Here is a 27404-nt window from a genome sequence, read left to right as displayed (position 1 = left end):
GAGTAAATTTCTAATATGTGCAAGTTATTAAAAGATTCTTCAGTCTCAAGTTGACATTTAGAATCCTATTATTATTATTATTATTATTATTATTAATCTTGTATTTTTCATTAATTCTAATTTTATTATGCAAAGTGATTTGTATGGAAACATTCATGGAGGTAGATTTCAAGAAGCAGTATCATCAGTTGTCAGTTCTCACACAAATAAATACAGTTCTTTTTTAGTTGTCTTTCTTCAAAGATACCTTGTATAGAAGTCATGGAATAATGTAGACTCAAAGGAAGGATTTACAGTGCTGTTTTATTGCCAGGGTACCAAAAGAAAAGCTGTTTCAGGATACCAGTCTCATGATGATAGTTCTGACAACTCAGAATGCAGCTTTCCTTTCAAGTATTCATATGGTGTAAACGCATGGAAACATTGGGTCAAAACTAGGCAGCTTGATGAAGATCTTCTGGTATTAGATGAGCTAAAATCCTGTAAGTGTTTTTGTTTTTGTTTGGAGATGACATCACTTTGTTTTTGTATAAAAATCTGTTTTCTGTAATTAATTAATTTTAATATTTTTAAATATTTAATGTCTTGTTCCCTCCTAAGATTTATTATTTAATGTGCATGAGTGTTTTACCTGCATGCCTGGTGCCCACCAAGACCAGACAGACTGTTGGACTTTCTGAACTGTAGTTACTGACAGTAGTGAGCTGCCATGTGAGTGCTGGGGATCAACCTAGATCCTGTGGACGAATGGTCATTGTTCCTAAATCACTTTGTCGTCTCTAGTCCAGGATTTAATGTTATTTTTTGTCTATGTGTGTATGTTTGTGAATATATTTCATGTGTATATGGGTGCCTGTGAAAGCCAGAAGAGGGCCTCAGAGTTAAAGCTGGAGTTAAAGGAGTTATGAGCTGTCCAACATAGGTGCAGAGACATGACAGTTGCTGATTATTTTATTTCTTTTTAGCTAAATCAGTAAAGTTAAAAGAAGATCTACTCTCTCATACCACAGCTGAGCTCAACTATGGGTTAGCCCATTTTGTTAATGAGATCCGACGACCAAATGGAGAGAATTATGCACCTGACAGCATCTATTATCTCTGTCTTGGTATACAGGAGGTAAGTTTTTGAATACAATATTACTAAGAAAATTTGTGGTAGAGTTTGTAGATACCAATGTGCCTTTGAAAATTTAAGGGTAGAATTTTTTTTTTTTTATTTAATTTGTGTGTGTGTGTGGGTGCTCACAGAGTGTCAGATACCTTTGAACTGGTGTTTGCGAGCTGCCGGATGTGGGTGCTAGTATCTGAACTCTGGTCCTCAGGATTGAGCAGTACTCTTGGGTGTGCCATTTCTCCAGTCAAGTTTCTGGAATTTCTTTTGGCTTACCAAGAGAGGTAGAATTTAATCTCTTTGGAAATACCTAGAGTATATAAAAGATTCTCCTAGGTACTTTGTGGGTTTCTATAACATAGTATATATGTTCCTTACATCTTCAAGTTCTCTAGAACTGTGTTTCAAAACAAAAAACAATAGACTTAACTGCACTCCCTCATATGAAAACAAAACAAAACAGAATCTCATTATGTATCCCTGACCAGCATGGAACTCACAGAAACGTACCTCCCTCTGCCTCCTGCGTGCTGGAATTAGCACATGCACCATCATCCACAGCTTCATGCATTTTTGGTGAGGAGTCTTAACAGTGTTGTATGTTTGGAGATGACATCACTTCTTAGTGGTGGCTAGACTGTTAGCTACAGAATTCCTTTTAGAGTTGCTGATGTTTCTGTCTAAATACAGGGTATAAGTATATGTACTTAGACCACAGTAACAATGTACATGCCCTTCGTTTTCAAAAGACAATATGTTTGACCAGGCAGATGTAATAATCAACCATTTTTCTGTGTAAAACAGCAATAGGGTTTGGTGGGAAAGAAGAGAAAGTTTTAGGCTTTTTTTTAAAAATCCATTTATTTTTGTTGTGTTTTAGAGTCTATATGAAATTTTTTTAAAAAGTATCTTCCTAAACATATCCTAGGAATGAGCTTCTAATGTTTTTTGTTGCTTGATTGGTTTAGTTTTGAGGGTTTGTTCGTTGTTGTTTTAGTAGTTTTATTCTTTGAGAATTTCATAGTAGATTCGGATAGATTTCTCTATCCTCAAACTCCCTAGCCTCCCTAGACATTAACTTCACTTCATCCCAGAATTTCTTCAAGCATTTTACCATTTTACCTTTGAGTATTTTATAGGTAGGATGTAGTCAGAGTTTTTTTTTTTTTTAAAACTTTGTACTGTATTAGTAAATTAAGAAATAGTAGAGCAATGGCTTGTGTAGCTAAAGTTCTATACAGATGAGTAGATTTCAGTAATTACTAAAATACAGCCAACTTTTATTCATGAGTCTTTAAGACTATTATTTATATACTATAAAAATATTTTTGAAGTGAACTTGAGTTTTGCCAATATTTTAATATTTATTTATTTATTTATTATGTATACAATATTCTGTCTGTGTGTATGCCTGCAGGCCATAAGAGGGCACCAGACTGCATTACAGATGGTTGTGAGCCACCATGTGGTTGCTGGGCATTGAACTCAGGATCTTTGGAAGAGCAGACAATGCTCTTAACCTCTGAGCCATCTCTCCAGCCCTAGTTTTGCTAATCTTTCATTTTAGTTTTTCCTGTTTATTGGACATTGGCATGTTTTGGAAATTGACATACTCCTATTGCTAAATTATAAATTACATTTACTAACTGCTACTGTTTCATTTTTCTATGTACCCATACTAAGTGTTGGATGTTCCTATTGTTATTTTCTATTGTTCTGATGAGGAGATATGTGTTTAGTAGCTTGTCCAGGTTAGTAGCTCATAAGTTTTGAGTCTGGACTGAGTATATTAGTACTTGGGAGGCTGAGGCAGGTAGGCTCATCAGTGTGAGGTCAGCCTGGGCTTCATAGCAAGACCCTTTCCTCACCCCCCCCCCCCCCGCAAAAAAAAAAAAAGAAACAAAACAAAATACCACTTCCACAACAAAAGAAAAATTAAGTAGAATCTGATCAGTTTGACTTAAAAAATCATTGTAAACCAGGCATGGTACATGGTATATGCTAGCATATGTGAGGCAGGATGGTTTTGAGTTTGAGGCCAGACAGAATTTGCTATGAGGGAGTCTATCAAGGGAGGCCACTATAAATATAGTTTGCTCAAGAATTTGAAATATTTATATGGTACAAACAGTATTTGTAGCACAGTTTTTGGGCATGAATTCTATCCAAGTATCTCAGGAAAATGTCTAACAATGAGGTGAGGAGATTTCTCAGTTGGTTAAGTGCTTCTAGTACAAGCATGTGAACCCGAATTTGAATACCCAGCACCTATGTAAAAAGGCGTGTGTGATGGTGTTTGCTTATAATCCCCAGTGCTAGGAAGGTGGAGAGAAGGGGCTAGTAAAACCATGTTCAGTGAGAGACCCTGTCTCACAAAAACATGGAGAAGTAGTTAAGGAAGATACTCAATCATTCATCTCTGGCCTCTACATGCATGCGTGCGCGCACATATTACAGCATGTAAACACGTTACACAAATGTGTACACAGCATGAAAGACTTTTAAATTGAATTTTTTGAAATACAGGTAGGAATTCCTAGACAGAAGGATGAGAGCAGAATGGTCTCCCAGAAGACAGGGTCAGTCAGTTTCCCAGGAACCGTGTTTCACATGGCGGGCCCGGTGTGAAGTATGAAGAGTGATGGTGGAGTCACACCGCAAAGGCCTGGATTCTGTTCTAGGTTGTTTAGTGTTCAGGTGGAAAGCTTGTGTCTGTTTTGATTTCTGCTATACTGGAAATAATGCCCAGGCCTTTGAGCACATTGATCAGGTGTTCCTCCCTTGTGCTGCAACCGTGGTTAGGTTCTCAGCTTTTCCAAAAGCACAACCATGTACACACACTTTTGGCAGAGGAACAAGAGAACACAGGGAGTCAGCTCCTCAGTGTTTTCCTTTAATCATTGATTATTCCTTAAAATGCTTATTTTTTTCCATGTGTGATATAAACTGGAGTCATTCTGTATTTTGACAGACTTAATGAGTGTGTGTAGGTGTTTGGTGCGGTGTGTGCGTGCGCAGCGTGCATACGTGATGAAAGCAGTGCGTGCCACGCTTCACAGATGGCAGTCAGAGGACAGTGCTGAAAAGTGGGCTCTGAGATCCTTCCTTGGGTTGTCAGGCTTTTGCATGGTAAATACTTTACCTGCTAAGCTGTCTCTGTGACCCCAGACTGATGATTCCTATCCAGTTTTTACATTCAGGATTTTGTGTGATACTTTCCAGCTTTGTATGCCTTAAGCAATGGTTGATTGGTAGTTTATACTTTTTCAGTTTGTGCACACATAACCAAGGACAGTAGTCTCTTGTGTTTTACTAGAATTCTTGCTTTTATTAAACATAAAACTTTTTCTTAAGAAATGAAACGTATAATACATTCAGTGTTTATAATTAGCTGGTTTTTCTTCAATAATTTTTTTGTAGTACTTATGTGGTAGTAATCGAAAGGACAACATATTTATTGATCCAGGATACCAGATGTTTGAGCAAGAATTGAATAAAATACTCCGAAGTTGGCAACCAAGCATCCTTCCAGATGGTAATGCTGTTTTAAATATGTGTTGATAGTTAATAATGGAATTGTTATTTTTACAGAAAGTATGTTAAGTATAATTAGGAAATAATTTAAATTAGAGCGTAAGGTCTTTGTGACTATGCATTCATTTGGAAATACATGTGGTCAGTAACTAATGTTTGTGAAGAGCTTTGTAAAACCTGTGACCCACTTTCTTTGGAGTGCAAAGCTTAGATATTTATGTCTTAAGACCTACAATAGATAGATCCTAATGTGAAGAAATTTATGAGAATCACGTGTTGTTTCCAAGAATTATACAGATTTTAGATTACTTTCTGATCATAATGTGTTTGCCCTACTGAAGGACTGTACTTTATTCTGTGGATGGTGGTTCCATAGACTGTTTCCCAACCTCTGTATTGCTAAAAGAGCTAATACGGAATTCTGAGGTTTATTCACATTGATGTAATGTGTATAGCAGATTGGTATAGGACTGTTTTAAATTCATTTTATTTCTAGTCAGTTAAATTAAAACTGTTTGCTGTATTTATAATTCTTTTAAAATAGTTCTCTTTATTTAAGGGTCAATATTCTCTCGAGTTGAAGAAGACTATCTCTGGAGGATAAAACAGCTAGGATCACACTCTCCAGTAGCTCTTTTGAACACCCTGTTCTACTTTAACACTAAGTATTTTGGCCTGAAAACAGTGGAGCAACACTTAAGACTTTCCTTTGGCACTGTGTTTAGGCATTGGAAAAAAAATCCTTTAACAATGGAAAATAAAGCATGTCTTCGATATCAGGTGTCTTCCTTGTGTGGAACAGACAATGAAGGTAGTGTAACTTTAAAATCAAGATTGATTTTTTTTTTTTTCTGTGTATGAATGTGTTTTGCCTGCACAAATATATGTATGTACTACATATGTACAGCGTCCGAGGGTTCCATGAGATGGTATCAGATGGGTTTTGAGTCACCATTGAAGGTTCTGGGAACTGAACCCAGATCTTCTGCAAGAGCAATAAGTGATCTTCATCTCTGAGCTATCACTGGCACTGATAGTATAGCATTTTTATTTTGAGATTGCCTGTGGTGGGAAATATTTCAAACTTTCTTAAGTCCACTTCAGCCATTCATTAAAAGCCTAAAGACAATTACATTCATAAAACACAACAAAATGTGCTGTCCTCATTCATTCATTCATTCATTCATTCATTCATTCATTCATTCATTTTGAGGCATGGCCTCACCTATGTATCCTTGCTAGTCTGGAATTTCCTGTGTAGACTAGGATGGCCTCAAACTCCTAAATATCATGTGCCTCCACCTTCAGACTTTATCTTCTTAAATGTCTTATTTATTTGTTGTAATTTATTTTGTTTTGAGATTGGATTTCTAATTTAGATTGGCCTTAAACCATATAGCAAAAAATGACCCTTGGAACTATGATCCTCCTTTCTTTGCTGAGTATAGGCATGAACTAGTACACCTGTTCTTATGCTGAGTTGGGCTTCAAACTCAGGCATCAGGCATACTAGGCAAGCATTCTACCAACTGAGCTATATTCTCAGCCTCTCAGTTCCATTTTTTTGCAAAACTAAACATTACCAGAAGCTACCACATAGAAAACCCTGAAGGGAATCTAATCCTGTATTGCTATGGGTGAACAGTTTTTTCTTAGAATTGGTTTTAGGGGGCTAGAGGATAACTCAGTGAGTAAAACCAGTTGCTGCACAAAGTCTGCCCACCTGAATTGGAATTCCTGGAGCCCACAGAAATAGCCAGATGCAGTCAGTAGGTTGCATCTGTGATCTCTGCCCTCTTCGTGGAGAGGAGAGGCAGAAACAGGAAACTCATAGGCCAGCTAGCCTGGAGTATGCAGTGCAAAAGCAGAGAGGCCTTGCCCAGACAAGAACTGACTTTCAAAAGTCCTCTGATCTTAACGTATATGCTGTGGCATACTGTGTCCACATTCATACACATACCATACATACACATATACACAAAAAGAAAAGAGATTGGTTTTACGAGTCTGTCTTTTGTTGTTGTTGCTTTTTAAAGATAAAATTGCTACTGGAAAACGAAAACACGAAGATGATGAGCCAGTATTTGAGCAAATTGAAAACACAGCCAACCCTTCTAGATGTCCTGTGAAAATGTTTGAATGCTACTTGTCTAAAAGGTGAACATTAATAATATTTGACTTTTATTTTGTAGTACTGGGGAATTGAACTTGTGACCTCATGTATACTAGATAATTGCTCTACTGCTGAGCTACATTCTTAGCCTGATAACTTAAAGTTTTAATAATGTTTGTATAAGTTGGTTGGATTTAATAGTGTTCAGAAGTGATGGTATTGTTGGGCAGTGTGGTGCATACCTTTAATCCCAACACACAGAGTGAGTTCCAGGACAGCCAGGGCTACACAGTGAAACCCTGTCTTGAAAAACCAATATATACATTTCTCTCTCCCTCCTTCCCCCTCTCTCTCCCTCCTTTCCTCCATCTCTTTCCCTCTCCCTCTCTTCCCCCCCACAAAAAAGTGACAGTATTTTATCAATTTTTGAAATTTCTCTCTTGCTTAAATGGAATTTTATATTCCAGAGTTATATTCAACTATAACTTCAGATTCTCTTGTGAAATAAATCCCTAGCACATACACTTTAGGATTCCAGTCCATGTTAAGAAATCACTCTTAATTAAAACTATCATTCCTGCTATCATCTCTATTTTAGAGAATTAGAGCAGTTCTGTTGATTGCCAAGCAGGGGCCGAGGCTTCTGTTTAGAGATGACTATTTTAGGTTTTTGGATATTTAGTCTCTATTTTATCTACTTGATTGTCCCACTACAACTAGAAAGAGACCATATACTGCACAGTAATAAGTGCACAGTCCATGGCTTTATATGAACAGGTTGCTGAGCATTGCCAACTTCTGGTGCAAAGGTAGATGTGTTTAAAAGTGGGTGCAATGTGTAATGAAAAAGAGATGAAAATGAAATACCTAGATGTGAATGAGAACAATTTTCTAAAGACATTCTTTGGGAGGCCTCCCGGTTGCATGACTGCCGTCTTCCCTGTCTGAAACTCGCAGGCTCTAGGAACTGTTTTAAGTGTTGAGACCTCTGTGAGACTGTTTCATTTTGAGTTTTAAATAAGCACTCTCACTTTCAGAAAGTGCAGAGTTAGGTTGTACTTTGTAAACAGCTTCTCAAATCATAGTGTGGCTTTCAAGAATTTGTACAACTCTTCTTACTGATTCTCTCTCGCGTGTGCACACATGTCTACCCGTCTCCCCTTCTCTCTCTCTCTCTCTCTCTCTCTCTCTCTCTCTCTCTCTCTCTCTCTCTCTCTCTCTCTCTCTCTCTCTCCCCCTCCCTTTTTCCCTCCCTCTCCCTCTCTCCTTTAATAAATGTTTATGCCAAAAAAAAAAAAAGGAATTTGTACAAGTATGAACTTCACCTCTAGCATGCCAATGTCTCTAACTATGGTTAGTTTTCTTCAGCTCTGTTCTGGAACATCAGTTTAATTTCATGGGTTTCCAGTGTTGGCAACTATTTGCAAGATGGGAATTCCTTTCTCAGTATTGTCTTGTTAGTATTTAATATTTATTCTTTTGTTCAGTGCTATAAGGCCTTTCATGTATTGCATATTTTAAGTCATATTTTTTGCATTTCATTTTTCCTGAAATGGACATGCATCATTAATGCATTTGAGATTATAATTGGCACCATTTTAATAATGACTGAAATAATAGTGTATATATTAGTGGAGTCTTGGATGCTATGAAATACAGGATTTAAATTACAGTAAGGGACTAATCCTGCTTTTTTATCACAATTACTTAGAGAACAGTTTACTGATAAAACATTACTGCAATTAATGAGGCAGAAGGCGCTGAACATATCTGTTGCTGGGGGCTGAGTTGTTCTTGAAAGAAGTAAAGCTATGGGGACTTTTGTTGTGTTCTGTGAAATTGACCTTTTCTCTTTTCCTCCAAAGTCCACAGAATCTTAATCAGAGAATGGATGTTTTTTATTTGCAACCAGAATGTTCTAGTTCTGCAGATAGCCCCGTGTGGTACACATCTACTTCCCTGGACCGGAACACGCTGGAAAATATGCTTGTACGGGTTCTTCTAGTAAAAGATATTTATGATAAAGACAATTATGAACTGGATGAAGACACAGACTAAAAAGGACCGTTTCAGAAGCAATGGGATAACACAGCATTAGATAGTCATGCTGCTAGATCTTTACAGGAAAACATTTCAAGTTTACTCCTTCTGTTTTGAGTTTTGTAGCAATGTACCCACACTGGGTATTACCATGTAAATAATCTGTGAGTGAAAGTTGCCATTATTCTATGTAGTGGTTTTAGGATACTTAACAAATACATCAAATTCTTTTTTATTATTATTTATTTGATTAGGTATGTTTGTAACTTTTTACATTACAATATATGAAGAGAATGTGCCATGTATAAATTTTTCTTGTTGCACTGCTCTACTGTTGCAAAGCTCCCTCCAAAAGGGCGTGCTTTTACTGCGTTCTTGACCAGTGGTTGTGTATGGGTAGCACTACTCAAGTTTAGAACTTGCAGTGTCTTTCAGAATTTTTAAAATAAACTGTAAACTAATAGGCCGGGTTTTTTGTTTTGTTTGGTTTTTTTGTTTGTTTGTTTTATGTTTTAGTTACTGAAGCCTTACCAGGTTATGTAGAGAGATGCCATCTTCTGTACCAAAAATAGACAAGAGAATGCTGTCGATACTGGTGTTCTGTAATGTGAACCTATGCTGGTGAAAACAACTTTATGTTCCCCTTATTAAAACTTAGTGTCCTTTTCTCACTTGTGACTTTCTGCATCACCCCATCAATAAAAAAGTATGTATATACATACATATATACATACATATATGTAAGGAGAGAATGACTGTAACTTGAAAACAAGATTAAGATACTTTCCTTTGTAGAGTGTCTGGTGACAGTGTATATGGCCGGCCCCCCCCCCCCCCCCCCCAGGGGTACAGACCATGCTGCATTACAACTTGCACAGCACTCTCAAGTTTCACCACTCTTGAGAATTCTTGTGCCTGCTTCCAAAAGTGACTGATGCTTATGCGGGACAGAATTATTTTTAGAAATTCCACTCCTGAAATAGTCAGTTTAGAAAGTCAAGCTACTTGAAGGGAGATAGTGTCACACTTTCCTACAAAGATTACCAGTGGAGAGTGCTGGCTAATCCAGATGATTGGAGAAGAACTGGTGGATAAAGTCAGTTTCAGAGGAAATCATACTTGATGTTAGATTGTTTGGCTTGGAAATTTTAATTACTTCTTATAGAAGATTGCATTTAAAATACCTTTGTGCTTCTGCATAGCAGTTTATCTGTTCACAAATTTTAGGTTAAGGAAACTTCAAATTATACTTTCTAAAGACTGAGTAAAGTGGTGGCTGAAAATAATTATTTGGCTGACTTTGTATAGCATGTGTGATGTTACTTTCTTACTTATGAATCCTGAAATCACTATGGTGATACTAATTTTTAAAGTAGTTCTGAGGGAAATCGGCCAGTTTTCCACAGTGAGTAGACAGTATCTACACTCCCTCGCCCAGTTCTCTCTCCCTTAGGATAAATTTTAGCACACTAAAGAAATTTTATCATGATTTTCAAAATTTCACATGTATAGCCACTGCTCACTTAAGCAATAACTATCTGAGATGTTTTTTGTTATTGCTTTTTTTGGCATGAAAATTTGCAGTGTACTTTTTGTAAGTTTGAATGATCTGAGTCCCTTGGTTTTCTATTTGAATCCTCAGACTAACAGTAGCAAATCCAGTACAAGTTACTTTACTAAGATTGATTCCCCATTCGCCTGTCAAATGAAGCTGGAAGCACTTAAAACAGAATGCAAATGTTTCTTGGCTTTTCATTGCTCATTCTGAAATACTTCTACTAGAAACGCATATTGTGACTAAAGACTGGTTAATCCTAACCATCTTATTCCTCAGAGTGGTGCTATAGCCCATCAAAAAGCAATAAACTTAACCACAAAAGTCAAATACCATAAATTCCTGCCGTGGTACTACTAAGCACGTGTCTTGCTATTTAGTTTTTATTATTTGTACATTTTAGCTTTTCTAAACAAATGCCTACGGAATTTTGGTCTTACATGATAAAGGATTTAGAGCTTGTCTTTGTCTCATGCAATCCAATGATTAATTTACTTGATTCTCAGGGGGAAAGGAAAAAAACTATTTTATGAGAATTGTTCTGGGAAATTTATTTCACCTGGAACACATTTCTTTGGTTCTTGGCCCTACTGCTGAGAGAAAGGACAATGAAATGTTAGTTTATTTTTGCTTCTTGGTGATTTCTGATTATAGACAGCATCCTGTAAATATAACTTTATTGTCTTGAGATGTCTATTGAAGATACTATATTTTTCTGTTCTGAACGATTTTGCCACTTAAAATCGTTCAATTGAAAAGATGACTAGCCATTCTGAGGCAGGTGGATTTCCCATGCAAACTGAATTCTCAACGCATTTCAAAAGGCTTTTACTGTATTAGGTAACGTGAGATATTAAAGAATTTTTCTAGGCAAGACGCTCAGCCTTTTTTTTTCCCATAAAAGTTCTTTTTATTGAAGTTGTAACTCATGTTTTTCTTTCGTGAAATGGAGTGGTTACCAGTGTGTTAAATACTGAAATAGGAGGGTGCATATTGTGCTGTGCTTTCTATTTATACCACTTTCTTCTGGCTTCCCTTTGTCCTTGCCAATTGTGATGTGCAAATCTGGTGACTCATTTATATGTAGCATAAACAGACTGTTGTGATGGGGAGGGCAGAAAAGGGCACGTTTGGGTTTGCACTATTATAGTAGGTCCACTCGGTCTTCGCTCTGAAGTACTTAAATGTAGACTTAAAACACTGAACATTAGTTTTTAGGCTAGCCATTTTCAGAGGATAACATTACATGGCTCTGCTTTTGTCTAAGCTACCATTTATTATGTTACTTTAGTCACGACTTTCATGTCTGAAAGGATGAAAATAGATTTCTTAGCCAGATTACAGAATTTTCAGTTTTATCCCGACAAGCCTTTATTTATATTTAGAGTAGATTCTGAAGTTTGCTAATCTGTTCTGCTTGTACCGTTAAGACTACACCAGTTTCAGAGCATTGCCAGCTTGGAAGCTCCTGTCCACAGCCAGTAGCTTCACTCAGGGCCTGGGTGTAGAAACAGCTACTCTGTGTCTTCACTTGGAAGGCTGTGTTTCCCACATGACATGAACTGAATAGGAAAATGTCCCTACAACAAAAGGCAGGGAATATCGTGATGACTGAATTATAAGCTCATGAATAGAGACCTGAAAAGGGACCAAAGTATAAAGTAAGGTTTAACATGTAAACAGTAGTGGCAACTTGAGTTTTCTAGTTTAAAAACCTATAATCTGTAATGGTATAAAATCTAAAAATGTTGGCGAGCCTTCGTGGCAACACATATTTTGGGTGTTTGGGTAAGGAGTAGTCAGGCAGAACGTTACAGACACCCAACAGAATCATTGTGGCACCAATCATTTCAGCCTGTGTAGAACTGAAGAAGGCTACAGTCAGTGGGATCTGAGCTTACATCCAAACTGACCATGTTCCCTGATGCAGCACAGTGGCCAGAACAATGGCAGGGCTTCAGGTCTATAAAGCCTAGTAGTGCCTGGATTCTGATTCTGGAGCTTGGTAGAACATGTTTTCTTAGAGGGGAAAATTCTAAAGCAGCTTTATTAGCTTAAAAACTATCAGATTTTATTTTATTTAATTTTTTTTTGTTTTGTTTTGTTTTGTTTTTCGAGACAGGGTTTCTCTGTAGCTTTGGAGCCTGTCCTGGAACTAGCTCTTGTAGACCAGGCTGGCCTCGAACTCACAGAGATCTGCCTGCCTCTGCCTCTGCCTCCCGAGTGCTGGGATTAAAGGCGTGCGCCACCACCGCCCGGCCAAACTATCAGATTTTAAAGGCCAACTCACAACATCATTATTAACAAAAATTGTTTACTACACATCACCCTTACCCCCCACCTTTGATTTTTCGAGACAGGGCTTTTCTGTATAACCCCTGTCTGTCCTGGAACTCACATTGTAGACCAGGCTGGCCTCTGAGATCTGCCTGCCAGAGTGCTGTGGCTGCTGCACATTGTCTTCTGTGCCTCAAGAACTGTCGCTGTCCGTGGTAGGTAAAGAGAAAAAGATAGTGTGTTGGCGTATGCTTCTAAATAAATACACCACATTTAACTGCTAGGAGTGCACTCTACCTTTAGAAGGCTGTGTGCAGTTTAAAAGTACTCCCAAAGGCCACTGGTATACTCTAGGTTTAGCGAGGTGGTCACTGCCTGCGAATATGTTATAGATTCCTTCCTTTGACTACACATGGTTAATATCTCCAGTGGAAATGGTCAAAGTGGGATGGTATCAGCCCTGGTCCCTGGTTTTAAGCCCAATCACGTATATGAGTAGTTGAAAATAGTTCTCAACTGCAGACCTGGAATGTTCTTCATGGATTAAACAAGGCTACAAGAACCTCAGCCACAGTGGATCAAGAGCAATCCAGTTTCTGTGTTCTGTACAGTAAGTGGAACATACAATGTCCAACATGTTACAGGTTAAGAAATTTACTTTGATAGGTTTTCCATAGTAATTTCTTTTGGAACAGTCTCAGCTCACTATATTGTAGTATAGTATGTTCCTAACGCTATATGCAGTATAAGACATTCCCACTTTGATCACATAGTTGTTTTTTATTTTGTTGCTTATTTGAGATAGCATCTCATCCACCTATCAGAAGGACCTCAAACTGATTCTCTAGCCTCCCTCTGGGGCATAAATTCGTAATTATAAGTTCCTGTCAGCAGGTGGCAGTGCAGAACAGTAACAGTCTCTTATAGTTTGCATATTACTTTATTTAAAATCCCTGGGGAATCTTGGAATGTAGAAATTTCAAAGATGAATTATATGCTGTAGATTTGTGCTACTGAAGTTGGGGCAGCACCTTGTTATTAGATTTCAATGTGTTTAAGAGCCAAGTCTGACAGGCATAAGCTATGTCCTACAGTGTCAGTTTCTGTCACAAGGAAATTTTTTCACATTTTTAAATTATTGGTAAGAATTGGTGATGAGCAAAGTAATAGGTTGGTATTTTTAGTAAGATTTAGCATTTTTGTTAGAGATAAAAGTCTTGCATTTTATTTATATTTGTTTTGTCTATGTAGTTAGTGATCTATGACTGCCTAGGAAATCGCTATGTAGATTTCCAGCTCACAAAAGTCTGCCTGCCTCAGCCTCCCAAATCTGGAACTAAAGGTGTGCTCCCATACCTGGCCCCATTTGGATCCTAAGAATGCATAATGGCTAGAATAGGAATAAAATGCACAAGTGATAATTTTAGACTTAACTACTGGATTCTAAATCACTGAAGAGTAGCATTCACTTTCAACCCTTTTGGGCATGTGTAGCATACGTACATAAACTGTACCTTTGTGGAGGGCTAAACTTTCTTTCTGTGGAGTGAACTGTTTATTCTTTCAACAAATTGACCTTTGTTCAGGCACCTGTCCATGTGCTAAGAACCCAATGGGACATAGAGCTCAGCCTCTCTCCAGGATATGGTCTATAGTCAAGGAGACTCAGTTAAGATAGTCACTTGGGCTTTCCTGAAAGTGTTGTAACTATACCTAGGACCTACTCTCAGGCCAGCTCTGTCTGACTGTAGTTGAAGGCTTCTTTATTGGCATGCTTCCTGTTCTCTTAAGAGGGCAATGCAAAGTGTAAATAGCAAAGGGCATTTCCCAGACTTGAGATTTCAGTCTTCAGAGGTTTGTTCATACGTTCCTGTCCATTCTGTTTTTAATGTTCCCCTGTACAAGAGCAGAGCATGCACTTGGTAAGATTTCTCTCCTCTATCACAAGTACCTAGGAAAATTCTGGCACAAACTAGGTGTTAATGTTTGTTGAATGAATCAATGGTTATAAGTATCTTTAATTGAGAAAACTGAAAGGAAAGGAACCTTGGGGATTACTGACACGATGCATGATAATGTGCCTGTTTTAGGGTGTGCCTCAGCCTCTGTTACGTGGGTCTCCTTATTCATCTTGCATACTGATGCCTTGTGAGTTCCTCGGCCTTCTATTTCAATAACCAGGGGACTTGGATGTAGTGGGAAGCGGCGGGCTGCGTTCCCGCCGCCCAGTCGCCGGCTAGCTTTACACCCGAAATAATTACACGGAAACTGTATTCTTTTAAAACACTGCCTGGCCCATAGTTTCAGCCTCTTATTGGCTAATTCTCACATCTTTCTTTAACCCATATTTAGTAATCTGGGTAGTACCACGACGTGTGGCTTACCAGGAGAGATCTTAACCTGCGTCCATCTCGGAGAGGAGCAGCATGGAGACTCACCACGCGACTGCCTACTGCCTGAAGCGTCTCTCCCTAACTCTACTTCCTTGTTCCCACAATTCTGTTCTGTCTACTCCACCTACCTAATTTTCTGTTCTTAAAGGGCCAAGGCAGTTTTCTTTATTAATTAACCAATGAAAGAAACATAGACAGATAACTCTCCTCCATCATTTCCCCTTTTTCTGTTTAAACAAAAAAGGCTTCAACTTTAACATAGCAAAATTACATATAACAAAACAGTTATCAAGCAAGTATTACAGTTACAATATTTAAATCTATTTTATCTTTTATCATAACTAAGGAAAGCTATAACTATCTATTTATTCTTCAACTCCATCAAAGACTCCAGAAGGATATAATGCTACCTAAGTAAATAAGAAATAAGTAACTTATAAAACTCTAGAAATGACAGAGACAACTCGCTGCCTGGACAGTCACCCAAAGTTCCTCTGTACCGTTGGGGCATCCATCTTCAGCCTTCAGGCCCATAGTGTCCAGCAGACTTTTTCATGAAGCAGGAAATTCCAAAGACAGTTCAGTCACTTTCTGCTGTGTCCTGCAGAACGTCTCGCAGACTCTTTCATGAATCAGGAACCCCGAAAGACCATCTCACCTTTAGGCAAGTTCATCAGTCCTCTTTCTGTGGGTTCCTTGTGTCCAGTTTATGCAACAGTCCAGGCAAGAGCATTTTCTTGCCCAAATGGCTAACAAACTCCATAAGTAGCCTCTTCGATGCCCATCTTCCTCTCGAAGTAGATTGGTGCTGCCGGGAGCAGACGTGTCTCATTGTCATGAAAAACCCTAAGTTATTAAAACATTAAATGCCATATTCTGCAGTCTTTGAAAGATATGAAGAATATCTATCTAACTGAAATATATCTCTACATATCTAGAAAATCTAATAACATGACTACAAGCTTAACTATTATCAATGATTATCCATTAACAACCTATATTTCCTAATTATACATTACAATTTTTAAAATGAACTACACAATCAAAATAGCTTAATCAAAATCAGAAATACATATACATATAACAAATTGACCTTAAAATCCATACCAATGCAAATTATTCATATCTATATCATATCCCCCTTTAAATGTAAAAGAACATTTATAAACAATATTTGGGAATGTGGGCGCAGTTATTTCTCTCCAAACTGCTTCCTGCTGAGTGGGGGCGTTGTTATTTAGGTCTTTCATGGTATAACCTGTGTGCTAGGTTCCTCTCAGTTGGCAGTTGAGTGAAGTAATTTTTTGAAGATGTTCACAGCAACCTTTCAGGAGGGCGTGGTCTATCATACCATATTGGGATAGAAGCAATCCACAGAGTCTCGTCCTCTGTGAAAACAAAAGAAGAAACTCTTTTCCAAAGCATCATGTTCTTAGATACAAATCCTGAAGTCATACCATTAAAATGTCCATTCTGGTCTAGACTGGCAGCCCATATAATGAAATGTCTCTCTGTATTTAGCTCCTTTACAGTCAAAAAAATCAAAGAAAACACAACAAAATACATAATCCAGACTCTCTGTGAATTTTCCATTTTTACGTGGCTTATTTTTACTCTATCACTTTACTTCTTTTAATCTATAACTATCTGTACTCTGTCTCTTTAAAGACTTTAACCTTTTTTTTTTTAAGGCATTAACTTTATTTTTTATATTTTTTTCTTCTCTCAAGCCTACGTACATTTATATGTCTGAATCTGTCCTATTGTGAATCTGTAATTTTTTAATATCCAGGAGCACTCTTAAAAGGTTAACCACTTTTTAAAATCTTAAGTTGCGCCAGGGGTAATATGGTACTGCCTGTTTACAGCCAAGTCTAAACCTTAACTGCGCTGTTATTATGGTAATTCCGATAGTTCCTGCCTGAGGTCAGCACAGTTCAGCATGGCGGAGCAGAGCCAGATCCGCTCTTGTCTCAGTCATTTGGTGCCCCTGAGCCGCACACAGTTCCAGGCACACAGCAGTCGACATTGGAGCCGCACTCAGCAGTTTAATTCTGAGACTGAGCGTGCAGCACAGAAACTCTTTTAATCCAAGTCACAGCCGAATCTGAGGCGCAGAGCACCGCGCAGTTTGAAAACACCTCTCTCTCTATGGCGGCAGGAATCCGCAAATGCTGTCCCGCTCGCCTAAGCCTGATTCCGCCATCTGCCCAGGTGCAGGAAGGGAGCAGTGAGCCATTGGCATGGTCTCAGAGTACTTTTTTTCCCAAGCGGGCAAGGTTTTTAAGTGGATTTAGTGACCACGTTGGAGCGCCAATCTGTAGTGGGAAGCGGTGGGCTGCGTTCCCGCCGCCCAGTCGCCGGCTAGCTTTACACCCGAAATAATTACACGGAAACTGTATTCTTTTAAAACACTGCCTGGCCCATAGTTTCAGCCTCTTATTGGCTAATTCTCACATCTTTCTTTAACCCATATTTAGTAATCTGGGTAGTACCACGACGTGTGGCTTACCAGGAGAGATCTTAACCTGCGTCCATCTCGGAGAGGAGCAGCATGGAGACTCACCACGCGACTGCCTGAAGCGTCTCTCCCTAACTCTACTTCCTTGTTCCCACAATTCTGTTCTGTCTACTCCACCTACCTAATTTTCTGTTCTTAAAGGGCCAAGGCAGTTTTCTTTATTAATTAACCAATGAAAGAAACATAGACAGATAACTCTCCTCCATCACTTGGAATACAGGGCTAGATGTAGATATTTGCTTAGTAGTCTTCATGGACTCTAGAACTGTATTTGTAACATTGGTTAAAAACCTAGTCCAGGGGGCTGGAGAGATGGCTCAGAGGTTAAGAGCACTGACTGCTCTTCCAGAGGTTCTGAGTTCAATTCCCAGCAACCACATGGTGGCTCACAGCCATCTATAATGACATCTGGTGCCCTCTTCTGGCATGCAAGCATACATGGAAGGAGTTTTGTATACACAGTAAATAAATAAATCTTTAAAACACACAGTCCAGTTAGGCAGTGGTGGCGCACGCCTTTAATCCCAGCACTCTGGAGGCAGAGGCAGGAAGATCTCTGTGCATTCATGGCCAGCCTGGTTGGTCTACAAGAGCTATTTCCAGGACAGGCTCCAAAGCTACAGAGAAACCCTGTCTCGAGACAAATCAAATCAAAAACCAAAAAAGCAAAACAAAACAAAAACACCAAAACAAAAAGCTAGTCCAATTCAGCCACAAATCCTTAGAGGAAGAACAGGCATGCAGGTAGACTGATAGAGGCATTCTTGACAAAACCTGTTTTAACCCATACTGTGCTTGGTGACATGCTTATTTTTATGATCTCAAAGTCTGAAAGCCCTACCCTTGGGTTTCTAAAGGGGTGCTCTGTGCCTACATTTCTTTTTTAGATTCCACTTAGTTCTCTGTACTGGGCTCCACCTGGGCCATATTTATACTGTAACAATTGTACTTTTCACCAACACTGGAGTGGAGTGTTTGAATCAGACTGATTCTGTTTACCCAAAGTGTGAGCACTCTAGTCACATCAAAAATTCCTGTTGGATTAAGAACTCCCTTCATTCTAGTGTCTTCTGTGTGTGAACTTGCAAAGTGATGGTATTACCCACAATTTAAAGACTTGTGTCACACAAGCAGGTGGCAGATTGAAGCAGGACATCCAGATGAAACAAGGCAGATGGTAAGTGGTCACAGCAGAGCCAGTAATAGCCACACAGGGAGCCCTCAGTCACTGCCACAGCTTCCAGCACCAAGGGTACAGTGCTCTCATCTGTAAGCTGTAAAAGACAAGAGAATATTCCAAGTCCTAAGAGCAATGGAAAACATTGATATTATGAGATTTAATTTAATTTAAAGGATTTCCACAGGGTTTTTACTGACAAGATGTCAATTTACAGAAAAATCAGTATTTTCTAATAAATTCCAATAAGGATGGAATGCCCTTTATCAAACTCATTTTGCTTAACTGGGGTTCAAATCCAATAATTATCATCAGAAGTGGTTGTAGATGTTGATCTGTTGGTTCTCATTTTTAAGAATGTCTTTTTTTTTAGTTATAAACTGATTGGCCTAGTAGCTCAAGTGTCTTACTAACTTTTATAGCTTATATTAGCCCATAATTCTTGTGTTAGCCACGTGGCTTGGTACCTTTTTCAGTGAGGCAGTCACATCTTGCTCACTCAGTGTCTGGCTTCTTTATGTGGGTGATGACTCCAGACAGAAACTTCCCTCTTCCCATAATTCTCATTGTCCCACCTCTACTTCCTGCCTAGCTAATGGGCCAATCAGCGTTTATTTAAAATACAAGTGACAGGATATAGACCATTGTCCCACAGCACTCTTTCCAACCCCCCCCCCTTTTAAACAAGAACTCTGAATTGAATCTCCTTTGTTTAGCTTTTCTACTGACCATTATCCATAACAACTTGTAACCAACATTCTAAACAAAGGCAAACATCCATAATCAATTTTTTTGAGAATGTGGACATAGTTTTTCAAGCTACTTCCTGCTGATTGGGGACGCTGATAATTTTATGGGGAACTAAAGAAGATTTAGAACTATGATCAAAGCCAGGCGGTGGTGGCGCACGCCTTTAATCCCAGCACTCGGGAGGCAGAGGCAGGCAGATCTCTGTGAGTTCGAGACCTGCCTGGTCTACAAGAGCTAGCTCCAGGACAGGCTCTAAAGCTGCAGAGAAACCCTGTCTCGAAAAACCAAAAAAAAAAAAAAAAAAAAAAGAACTATGATCAAGTCCTGACTGGAATATCCTGTGAGGCTTGATCATCTCAGGCAGCAGTCTTTGAACTGTTCTGGATGTTGAACTCAGACATCTGGGCCATTCCTCCTATTAGAGATTTCTCAGGGGGTCTTTCTTGGTCAAACCTGGTTTTTCTTAATGCAGAATGAATCCAGTCCCTCATTTCCTGTGGAAACAAAAGCAAAACCTCTTCTCCAAAGTAACATATCTTTTGACTTAAATTTTAAAGTCAGTGCATTTTCAAAATATATATATATTGGATTAATCCAGCAGCATTTATAATCAGATATCTTTTAGAAGCTTTTGCTCCTTCCTCAGTCATCAGACAATCTAAACACAACACAATAACATACAGTATCCAGACTCTGTATTTTTCATCTTTACATAGCTTTATTTTAGCCTTTTTATTTTTAGTTTTTGGCTTTTTGAGACAGGGTTTGTCTGTGTATCTTTGGCTGTCCTGGAATTCACTTTGTAGACCAGGTTGTCCTTGAAGTCACTGAGATCCACCTGCCTCTGCCTCCCAAGTGTTGGGATTAAAGGTGTGTGCCACCACACCCAACTACTCTTTTTCTTTTAAGGACTTTATTCTTTTTTTTTCCCGGCCTACATATATTTTTAAACACAGTAAACCGTTCAGAGGTTTTCTTTGTCTTTGAATTTATCTTTACTGTATATCTCTCTTTTCCTGACCACATGAGTTTTTAATTTTCTAAGCAATATGACTAGGATTAAAGGTGCTTTGATGGCTGGATCCAGCCCATTCCTTAGCTTTTTTTCTGAGAGTCTAGCCTCATAGCAGAGGTACTGCCATGTTTACTGCCATGACTCTATGGCGTTTTAAGGTCCCTGCCACCACCAAAAAGTATGCAGTCAACTTTTCCTCAACGCCATTTAAGTATTTCATGGCAGGACCTCTTAAAAGAGCTGCAAGGTTTTACAGCTAAAGCTGAGTCAGGAAGCCTGTCTTTAAATGAGAGCTCTTGCTTCTAGCAAGCAGAGCCCACCTGAGAAAGTGCTGCTATCAAGAAGCCATGCTTAACTCTTAATTTTCTATCTAGAATAACTTACTAAACTCTCTCAGGCTTTTTTTTTTTTTGGTTTTCGAGACAGGGTTTCCCTGTAGTTTCTAGAGCCTATCCTGGAACTAGCTCTTTTTTTTTTTTTTTTTTTTTTTTTTTTTTTTTTTTTTTTTTTTTTGTTTTTCGAGACAGGGTTTCTCTGAAGCTTTTTTAGAGCCTGTCCTGGAACTAGCTCTTGTAGACCAGGCTGGCCTCGAACTCACAGAGATCCGCCTGCCTCTGCCTCCCGAGTGCTGGGATTAAAGGCGTGTGCCACCACCACCCGGCCTCTCTCTCAGGCTTTCAAATGGATTTGGTCAGCCCCATGTTGGCACTCAATTCTGTTGACTTAAGTTTCTGTCCCGCCTGGTTCCTGCAGTCATTCAGTCCCAAAGAAACACAGAGGTCCACAGTAGTTATAAACTGATTGGCCTAGTATCTCAAGCTTCTTACTAACTTTATAATTTATATTAGCCCATAATTCTTGTCTGTGTTAGCCATGTGACTTGGTACCTTTTTTGGCGAGGAAGTCACATCTTGCTTGCTCTGTGTCTCAAGAATGTTTTCTTGAATGGGTAGGGATTGCTGAATATTGGCAAGTCATGAGTCAAGTACACTCCTTGGAAGGCAATAGCACAATTCTTTCATTTAAGTATCATGCTGCACATTAATCCCATTCCATCCAGAGTTCCATGGACTGCTTGCACCATTAGTTGTCAGGTTGTATATAGCACGATTAATAAAAACCCAGAGACAGATACCAGGGTTCAACCTGAAAGTCAGAAAAGCAAAACAGCCCCTGGCTCTTATCTCTACCTCAGTCTGAAATAGCGATCCTGCCTCCAGGAATCTGAGTAAGACCGTCTGAGAGTTCCTCCTGTCTCTAGTGCTGGGATTAAAGGTGTATACCACTGCTGCCTGTTTTTTGTTGTTGTTGTTGTTGTTGTTTTTGTTTGGCAAACTAGTGTGACTATTAGGATTAAAGTTGTGTGTCATCACTGCCTGGTCTGTAAGGCTGCTCAATGCAGCTGTTTTACTCTCTGAATGTCAGGCAAGCTTTATTTATTAAAATACAAATGAAATATCACTACACGGGTTAATGTTAATTTTTAGAAACCATTCTCCTGCAGGGTGTCTTATGCAGCACTCATTGTCTTGTGATTTTTGGCTTGCTTATTAGGAAACATTACTAACTATAACAAAAACTAGTTTCCAAAACTTTAGTGTTTGGTGTGGAGATTGAAACACGCATGCATGGATGTGCGCGCGCATGCGCGCGCACACACACACACACACACACACACACCACTTAAGGAAAAAAAAATTCAGCTTGGCCCTGAGTACAAAACATCACAATAAAAGTTTACTAGTGTTGAGCTCAACGGTGGCGAGAACAATATGGCTGCTCTTCAGTGCTATCCTCTGGCAAAAGTCTATGGATCCAGGAGATGGCCCGTGGCACTGCAGGGTCAGTCATGGGTAGACTGAGGCATGCTGCGGGGGACCAGTTGAGGACCATCAGCTACCACCAGCTTTGACCATTTCAATCTCTGCTAAGGTTTGCTTCATATATACACACACCTATCACAGCATCTGTTTTCCGGTTTAAGTGCATGAAATCCCAGCTCTGTGGTACATTTCCCCATACAGATCTATTGATAGAAGTTTAATTGGAAGGGCTGGTGGAGCTCTGTGGCAGAGTGCTGGCATACCACATCATATACAAGGTCTTGGGTTCTTCCTTTCTTTAGCCCTGTGAGACAGAGTAAAGCAAAAGCTGACTCTTAAGCCATCTCAATCTGGGATGACTTCTTAGGAAACAACTGAGGTGTATCAGTAAAATCACCAGACTTACTAAGAGTGGAGTGAAAGCCGGTGATGTGGTGATTGGACACCATTAGTCCCTGCACTTGGGGATCTGAGGCAGGAGGATTGAGAGGTTGAGGCTAGCTTGGGCTATAAAGTGTGATTTTTGTCTTACACATACACCCTCACACCCCCAAGAAAGCAGAAAGTAAAGGGGAGGTTAGAAGAAGACTGTTTAGTAATGAGGGTTAGACGAGCCCATAACCAGCAGCATGCAATTCACAGCTATGACAAAAGGTGCATGGTCCAGCTGGGAAGGACTGTTAGCTGCTCTGGGTGACCTTAGCCTTTTTCAACTCCAGGGCTCTGCCCCAGTGGGGCTCCGCAGCCTACAAGAACCCTGGGTAGGGCCAGGCCCAACCTCTCAAGATTAGGCAAGATGCCTGGGGGGAAATTCCTAACTGCCAAATTCTGTGGCAGGAAGGGAGCTCCTTGGAGTGCCCTAGGCTTGGTGTTCTGTCTTGTCTTTTTCAGATTCAGACAGACCCCCAGGGGTCTTTGGAGACAGTCTCACAGGGCTGGTCTTGGCCACTTTCTGCCCGTGTCTTACTGATGGAGTGTATATGGGTTAACATTTAGCTATTTGGGATTTTGAGAGGCTGAGCATGCAGCTATTAAGGACAAGGGGTTTAGGTACAGGCACCCAGAGCTGTCCTTCCATCCTTCCGGCTCAGCAGCAGCCTGCAGTGTGGAGGCAGCACCACTTTTGCAGAAGTGCGGTGAGCAGGGCTGGTTGTGAGCAGAGTTGGTAGCTAAGCAGTTTCATTAGTTGGTATCCTTTAAAATCACATTCCTGATGGGTCAGTGAATAAAAGTGCCTGCCACAAAGCCCGATGACACGGCTTAGTTCCCTTGAGCCCACATGGTAGGACAGAACCAATGCCTACAAGTTAGCCTCTGACTGCCACATACTCATAGTTTACTGGCGTGTGCTCCCCCAGCCCCCTTTCTGATCCTCACATTAAAAAAAAAAAAATAAGTGTAAAACCACATTTCTCAACGTATGTTCCATTTTTACTAAAGAGCGACACTGATCTGGATTGGTGGGTGTGGAGCAGGAGACTGGGACGATCAGCTTCTATCTGGTAGTTCTTGGGGAGTTTGCGCAGGTCCCCAGTCCATTCCACAAAGACCCCTCCCCCCCAGAAGATAGACTGGGACTCCAGGTAGGCAGCACTGAGGTCTCCCCTTTCTGCTCAGGTGTTTCTTCTCTCCCCACTTGGCACTCACACTATGGGGTTCAGTGAAGCCAGGCCATTGCGCTGGGGTGGTGGTGCTGCAGCAGCAGGTTCAGGTCAAATACTGTAGCTCTTGCTATTACAGGAATTTGTCTTATCAGCTTACAGGATTTCCTAGCTGAACTTTTGCGACACTGCCCTTTATCCTAAACCTGAAGTTTTCTATAATTTGAAATGTTTTTGCTGCTATCTCCTGAGCCCTCTGGATCAACTCAAGCTGGCTCTGTGGGTTAAGAATATGGTTCTGACACAAGTCGGCGAACCAGAGATTTAGCAGTTTCCTTCCCTGATGCTGGTGCCTGTGTGTGTCTGCCACAGAATCTTTGGACTATTCCCCACACCCCCACGTGGAAGGAAGAAAAATCTTTTGCTTTGACCATAATGGATTCCTCTGAGTCATGTTATCATAAGGTGACGCAGAAGGAGAGAGAAGTGGTTTTATGTTCTAACAGAAATCCCAGCTTTGTGGTACCTTCTAGAAGCCCTCAAAATCGAGGTAATTTTACTCAGACATTTCTATAGAAAATCAAACCTTCTGAGATCAGAGACAATTATTTAAAAATCTCTATCACCCTGTTTCCTCTTTCCCTGGAGTCTGATGATGTGGCCCAGAACCTTCTCTGTCCTGTTGAATGAAATGTCTGAGACCATCACGTGGCCAAGCTTTCAATGAAACACAACAAAGAGCTGCAGCCAGATACGGTCAGGGTGTCAGAAAAGGCTGATGGAAACACATTCTGGTGAACTGCAGGGCGTCAGGGATGTGAGGTAAAGAGATGGCAGAGGTTGGTGACAAGGAGAGCAGGAATTTAGGTTCCAACAACGGCTTCCAGACAACTCTCATTCAAATTATCAGATATCAGATTATCTACTTTAGATTTTAAATTTTCTGAGTCAGTATTTTGTTAATTTTCTAATTAATTAGTTAACTGATGAAATAGTGAAAATTGCAGGTAAAATGAATAGAAGAACTAGGAAAAAAGTCACCCTGAGTGAGGTATCCCAGACACAGAAAGACTACTATGGTTTGTATTCACTTATACATGGATATTAACTATTAAACAAACAAGTACTGTGTTGAATAGGTATGGAAAAAGTAGACAAGATAAAGCATGTTTTTTCTTTTCTTATTTTTTTGGTTTTTCGAGACAGGATTTCGCTGTAGCTTTGGAGCCTGTTCTGGAACTAGCTCTTGTAGTCCAGGCTGGCCTCAAACTCACAGAAATCTGCCTGCCTCTGTCTCCCGAGTGCTGGGATTAAAGGCGTGCACCACCACCGCCTGGCTGCATTTTTTTCTTGTATTTTCTCCTTCATCACCCTCTTCCCTCCCTCTCCTTACTTGATCCTCCCATTCCATCCCCCCAATCTATTCATAACTATCTATTCTAGTTCCCTTTCCTGGGGAGAGCTTTGTGCCCTGCCCCAGTTCCTTGCTCTATACCTAACCTCTGTGGTTCTATGGCCTGTAGCTTGTTCATTATTGACTTCACAGCTAATATCCACATATAAGTGAATATATGCCATAGTTGTCTTTCTGGGTCTGGGATACCTCAGGATGATTTTTTCTAGTTTTATTCATTTACCTGCAAATTTCATAATTTCTTTTTTTAACAGCTAAGTAATACTTCATTATGTAAATGTACCATATTTTCTTTACTTATTCTTTTGTTGAGGGATATCTAGGTGGTTTCCAATTTTTAGCTATTGTGACTAGAGCAGCAATAAACATGGCTGAACAAGTATCTCTGTGGTAGGATGAAATGTTCTTTGAATATTTGCTCGAGTGGTATGGCTGGATCTTGAGGTAGGCTGATTCCCATCTTCCTAAGGGAATCCACACTGATTTCCACAGTGGCTGCACAAGTTTGCACTCCCACCAGCAATGGAGGCATGCTCCCTGTACTTCACATCATCTTCAACATGAGGTGTTAACTTGTTTTATTGATCTTAGTCAATATGACAGGTATAAGATGAATATCAAAGTAGTTTTGAGTTGCATTTCCCTGATAGCTAAGGATGTCAAACATTTTTTTTAAATGTTCCTCAGCCATTTAAGTTTCTTCTTTAGAAATTCTCTTTTTTAAGTATGTACCCCATTTTAGATTAGGTTGTTTTCTTGACATCTTTTTTTAAAAGTTCTTTATATATTTTGAATATTAGCCCTCAATAGTATGTGGAGTTGCTAAAACCTTTTCCCATTCTGAAGGCTGCTCTTTTGTCTGAATGATGGTGTCATTTGCCATGCAGAAGCTTTTCAGTTTCCTGAGGTCCCATTTGTTAATTGTTGATCTTAGTGCCTGTGCTGATGATATTCTGTTCATAAAGTCTTTTCCTGTATTAATGAGCTCAAGGCTATTCCCCACTTACTCTTCTATCAGGTTCAGTGTATCTGGTTTTGTGCTGAGGTCTTTGATCCACTTGGAGTTGAGTTTTTTTTTTTTTTTTTTTTTTTTTTTTTTTTTTTTTTTTTTTTTTTTTTTTTTTTTTTGAGACAGGGTTTCCCTGTAGTTTCTAGAGCCTGTCCTGGAACTAGCTCTTGTAGACCAGGCTGGCCTTGAACTCAGAGATCTGCCTGCCTCTGCCTCCTGAGTGCTGGGATTAAAGGCGTGCGCCACCACCGCCCGGCACTGGAGTTGAGTTTTGTGCAGGGGGATAAGCATGGATCTATTTGAATTCTTCTACATGCAGCCATCCAGCTTGACCAGCACTGTTGTTGAGGATGCTGATTTTTTTTTTCCAGTGTGTATTTTTGGCTTTATCAAAAAATCAGGTGACAATAAGTATGTGGATTTATGTCTGGCTCTTCAATTCAATTCCATTGATCAATATGTCTGTTTTATGCCAATACCATGCTGTTTTTAATTACTCTGTAATACAAAGCTCTGCAGTACAACTTGAAATTGAGGATGGTGATAACTCCAGCAGTTCTTTTGAGGATTCTTTTTAGCTATGTGTGTGTGTTTCCATATGAAACTGAAAATTGTCCTTTCAAGATCTGCGAAGAATTGTGTCGCAATTTTGATGGGAATTGCACTGAATCAGTAGATTTCTTTTGGTAGGAGGTCATTTTACTATATTAATTCTACTGATTCATGAGCATAGGAAATCTTTCTATCTTCTGATATTTTTTCAAACTTTTCTTAAGTGTCTTAAATTTTTTATTTAAGTCTTTCACTTGCTTAGTTAGAGTTATCACAAAATATTTTATATTATTTGAGGCTATTGTGAAGTGTGTTAGTTCCCTGATTTCTTCCTCAGTATGTTTGTCGTTTGTATGTAGGAGGAATACTGATTTTTCTGTGTTAATTTTGTGTCCTGCTGCTTTACTGAAAGTGTTTATTATCTCTAGGAGTTTCCCAGTGAATTTTTAGGGTTACTTATGTATACTGTCATATCATCAGCAAATACTTTAATTTCTTTATCTCCGGTTTATATACCTT

General features: G+C 39.4%; 1 protein-coding gene across 12 annotated transcripts in view; it reads left to right on the top strand.

Annotated features, from left to right (window-relative positions):
- Positions 1-9542, top strand: part of Zmym2 (zinc finger MYM-type containing 2) — a 78436-nt gene extending 68894 nt beyond the window's left edge. For 11 of the 12 annotated variants that reach the window (XM_038309813.1, XM_038309815.1, XM_038309814.1 and 8 more), the window contains 6 exons: positions 314-482; positions 966-1117; positions 4532-4646; positions 5205-5456; positions 6682-6802; positions 8624-9542. In XM_038309813.1, coding sequence (XP_038165741.1) covers positions 314-482; positions 966-1117; positions 4532-4646; positions 5205-5456; positions 6682-6802; positions 8624-8816 — 1002 coding nt within the window. In that variant the 3' untranslated portion in view covers positions 8817-9542. Of the gene's footprint in view, positions 1-313; positions 483-965; positions 1118-4531; positions 4647-5204; positions 5457-6681; positions 6803-8623 lie in introns of those variants that run through there. The other variant, XM_038309823.1, reaches the window with a different exon arrangement.
- Positions 9543-27404: the final 17862 nt, after the last annotated feature.

Source organism: Arvicola amphibius, chromosome 13, assembly GCF_903992535.2.
Source record: "Arvicola amphibius chromosome 13, mArvAmp1.2, whole genome shotgun sequence".
Lineage (NCBI taxonomy): Eukaryota > Metazoa > Chordata > Mammalia > Rodentia > Cricetidae > Arvicola > Arvicola amphibius.
The sequence above is the reverse complement of the archived record's forward strand: the minus strand, read 5'-3'. Positions and strand labels throughout refer to the sequence as shown.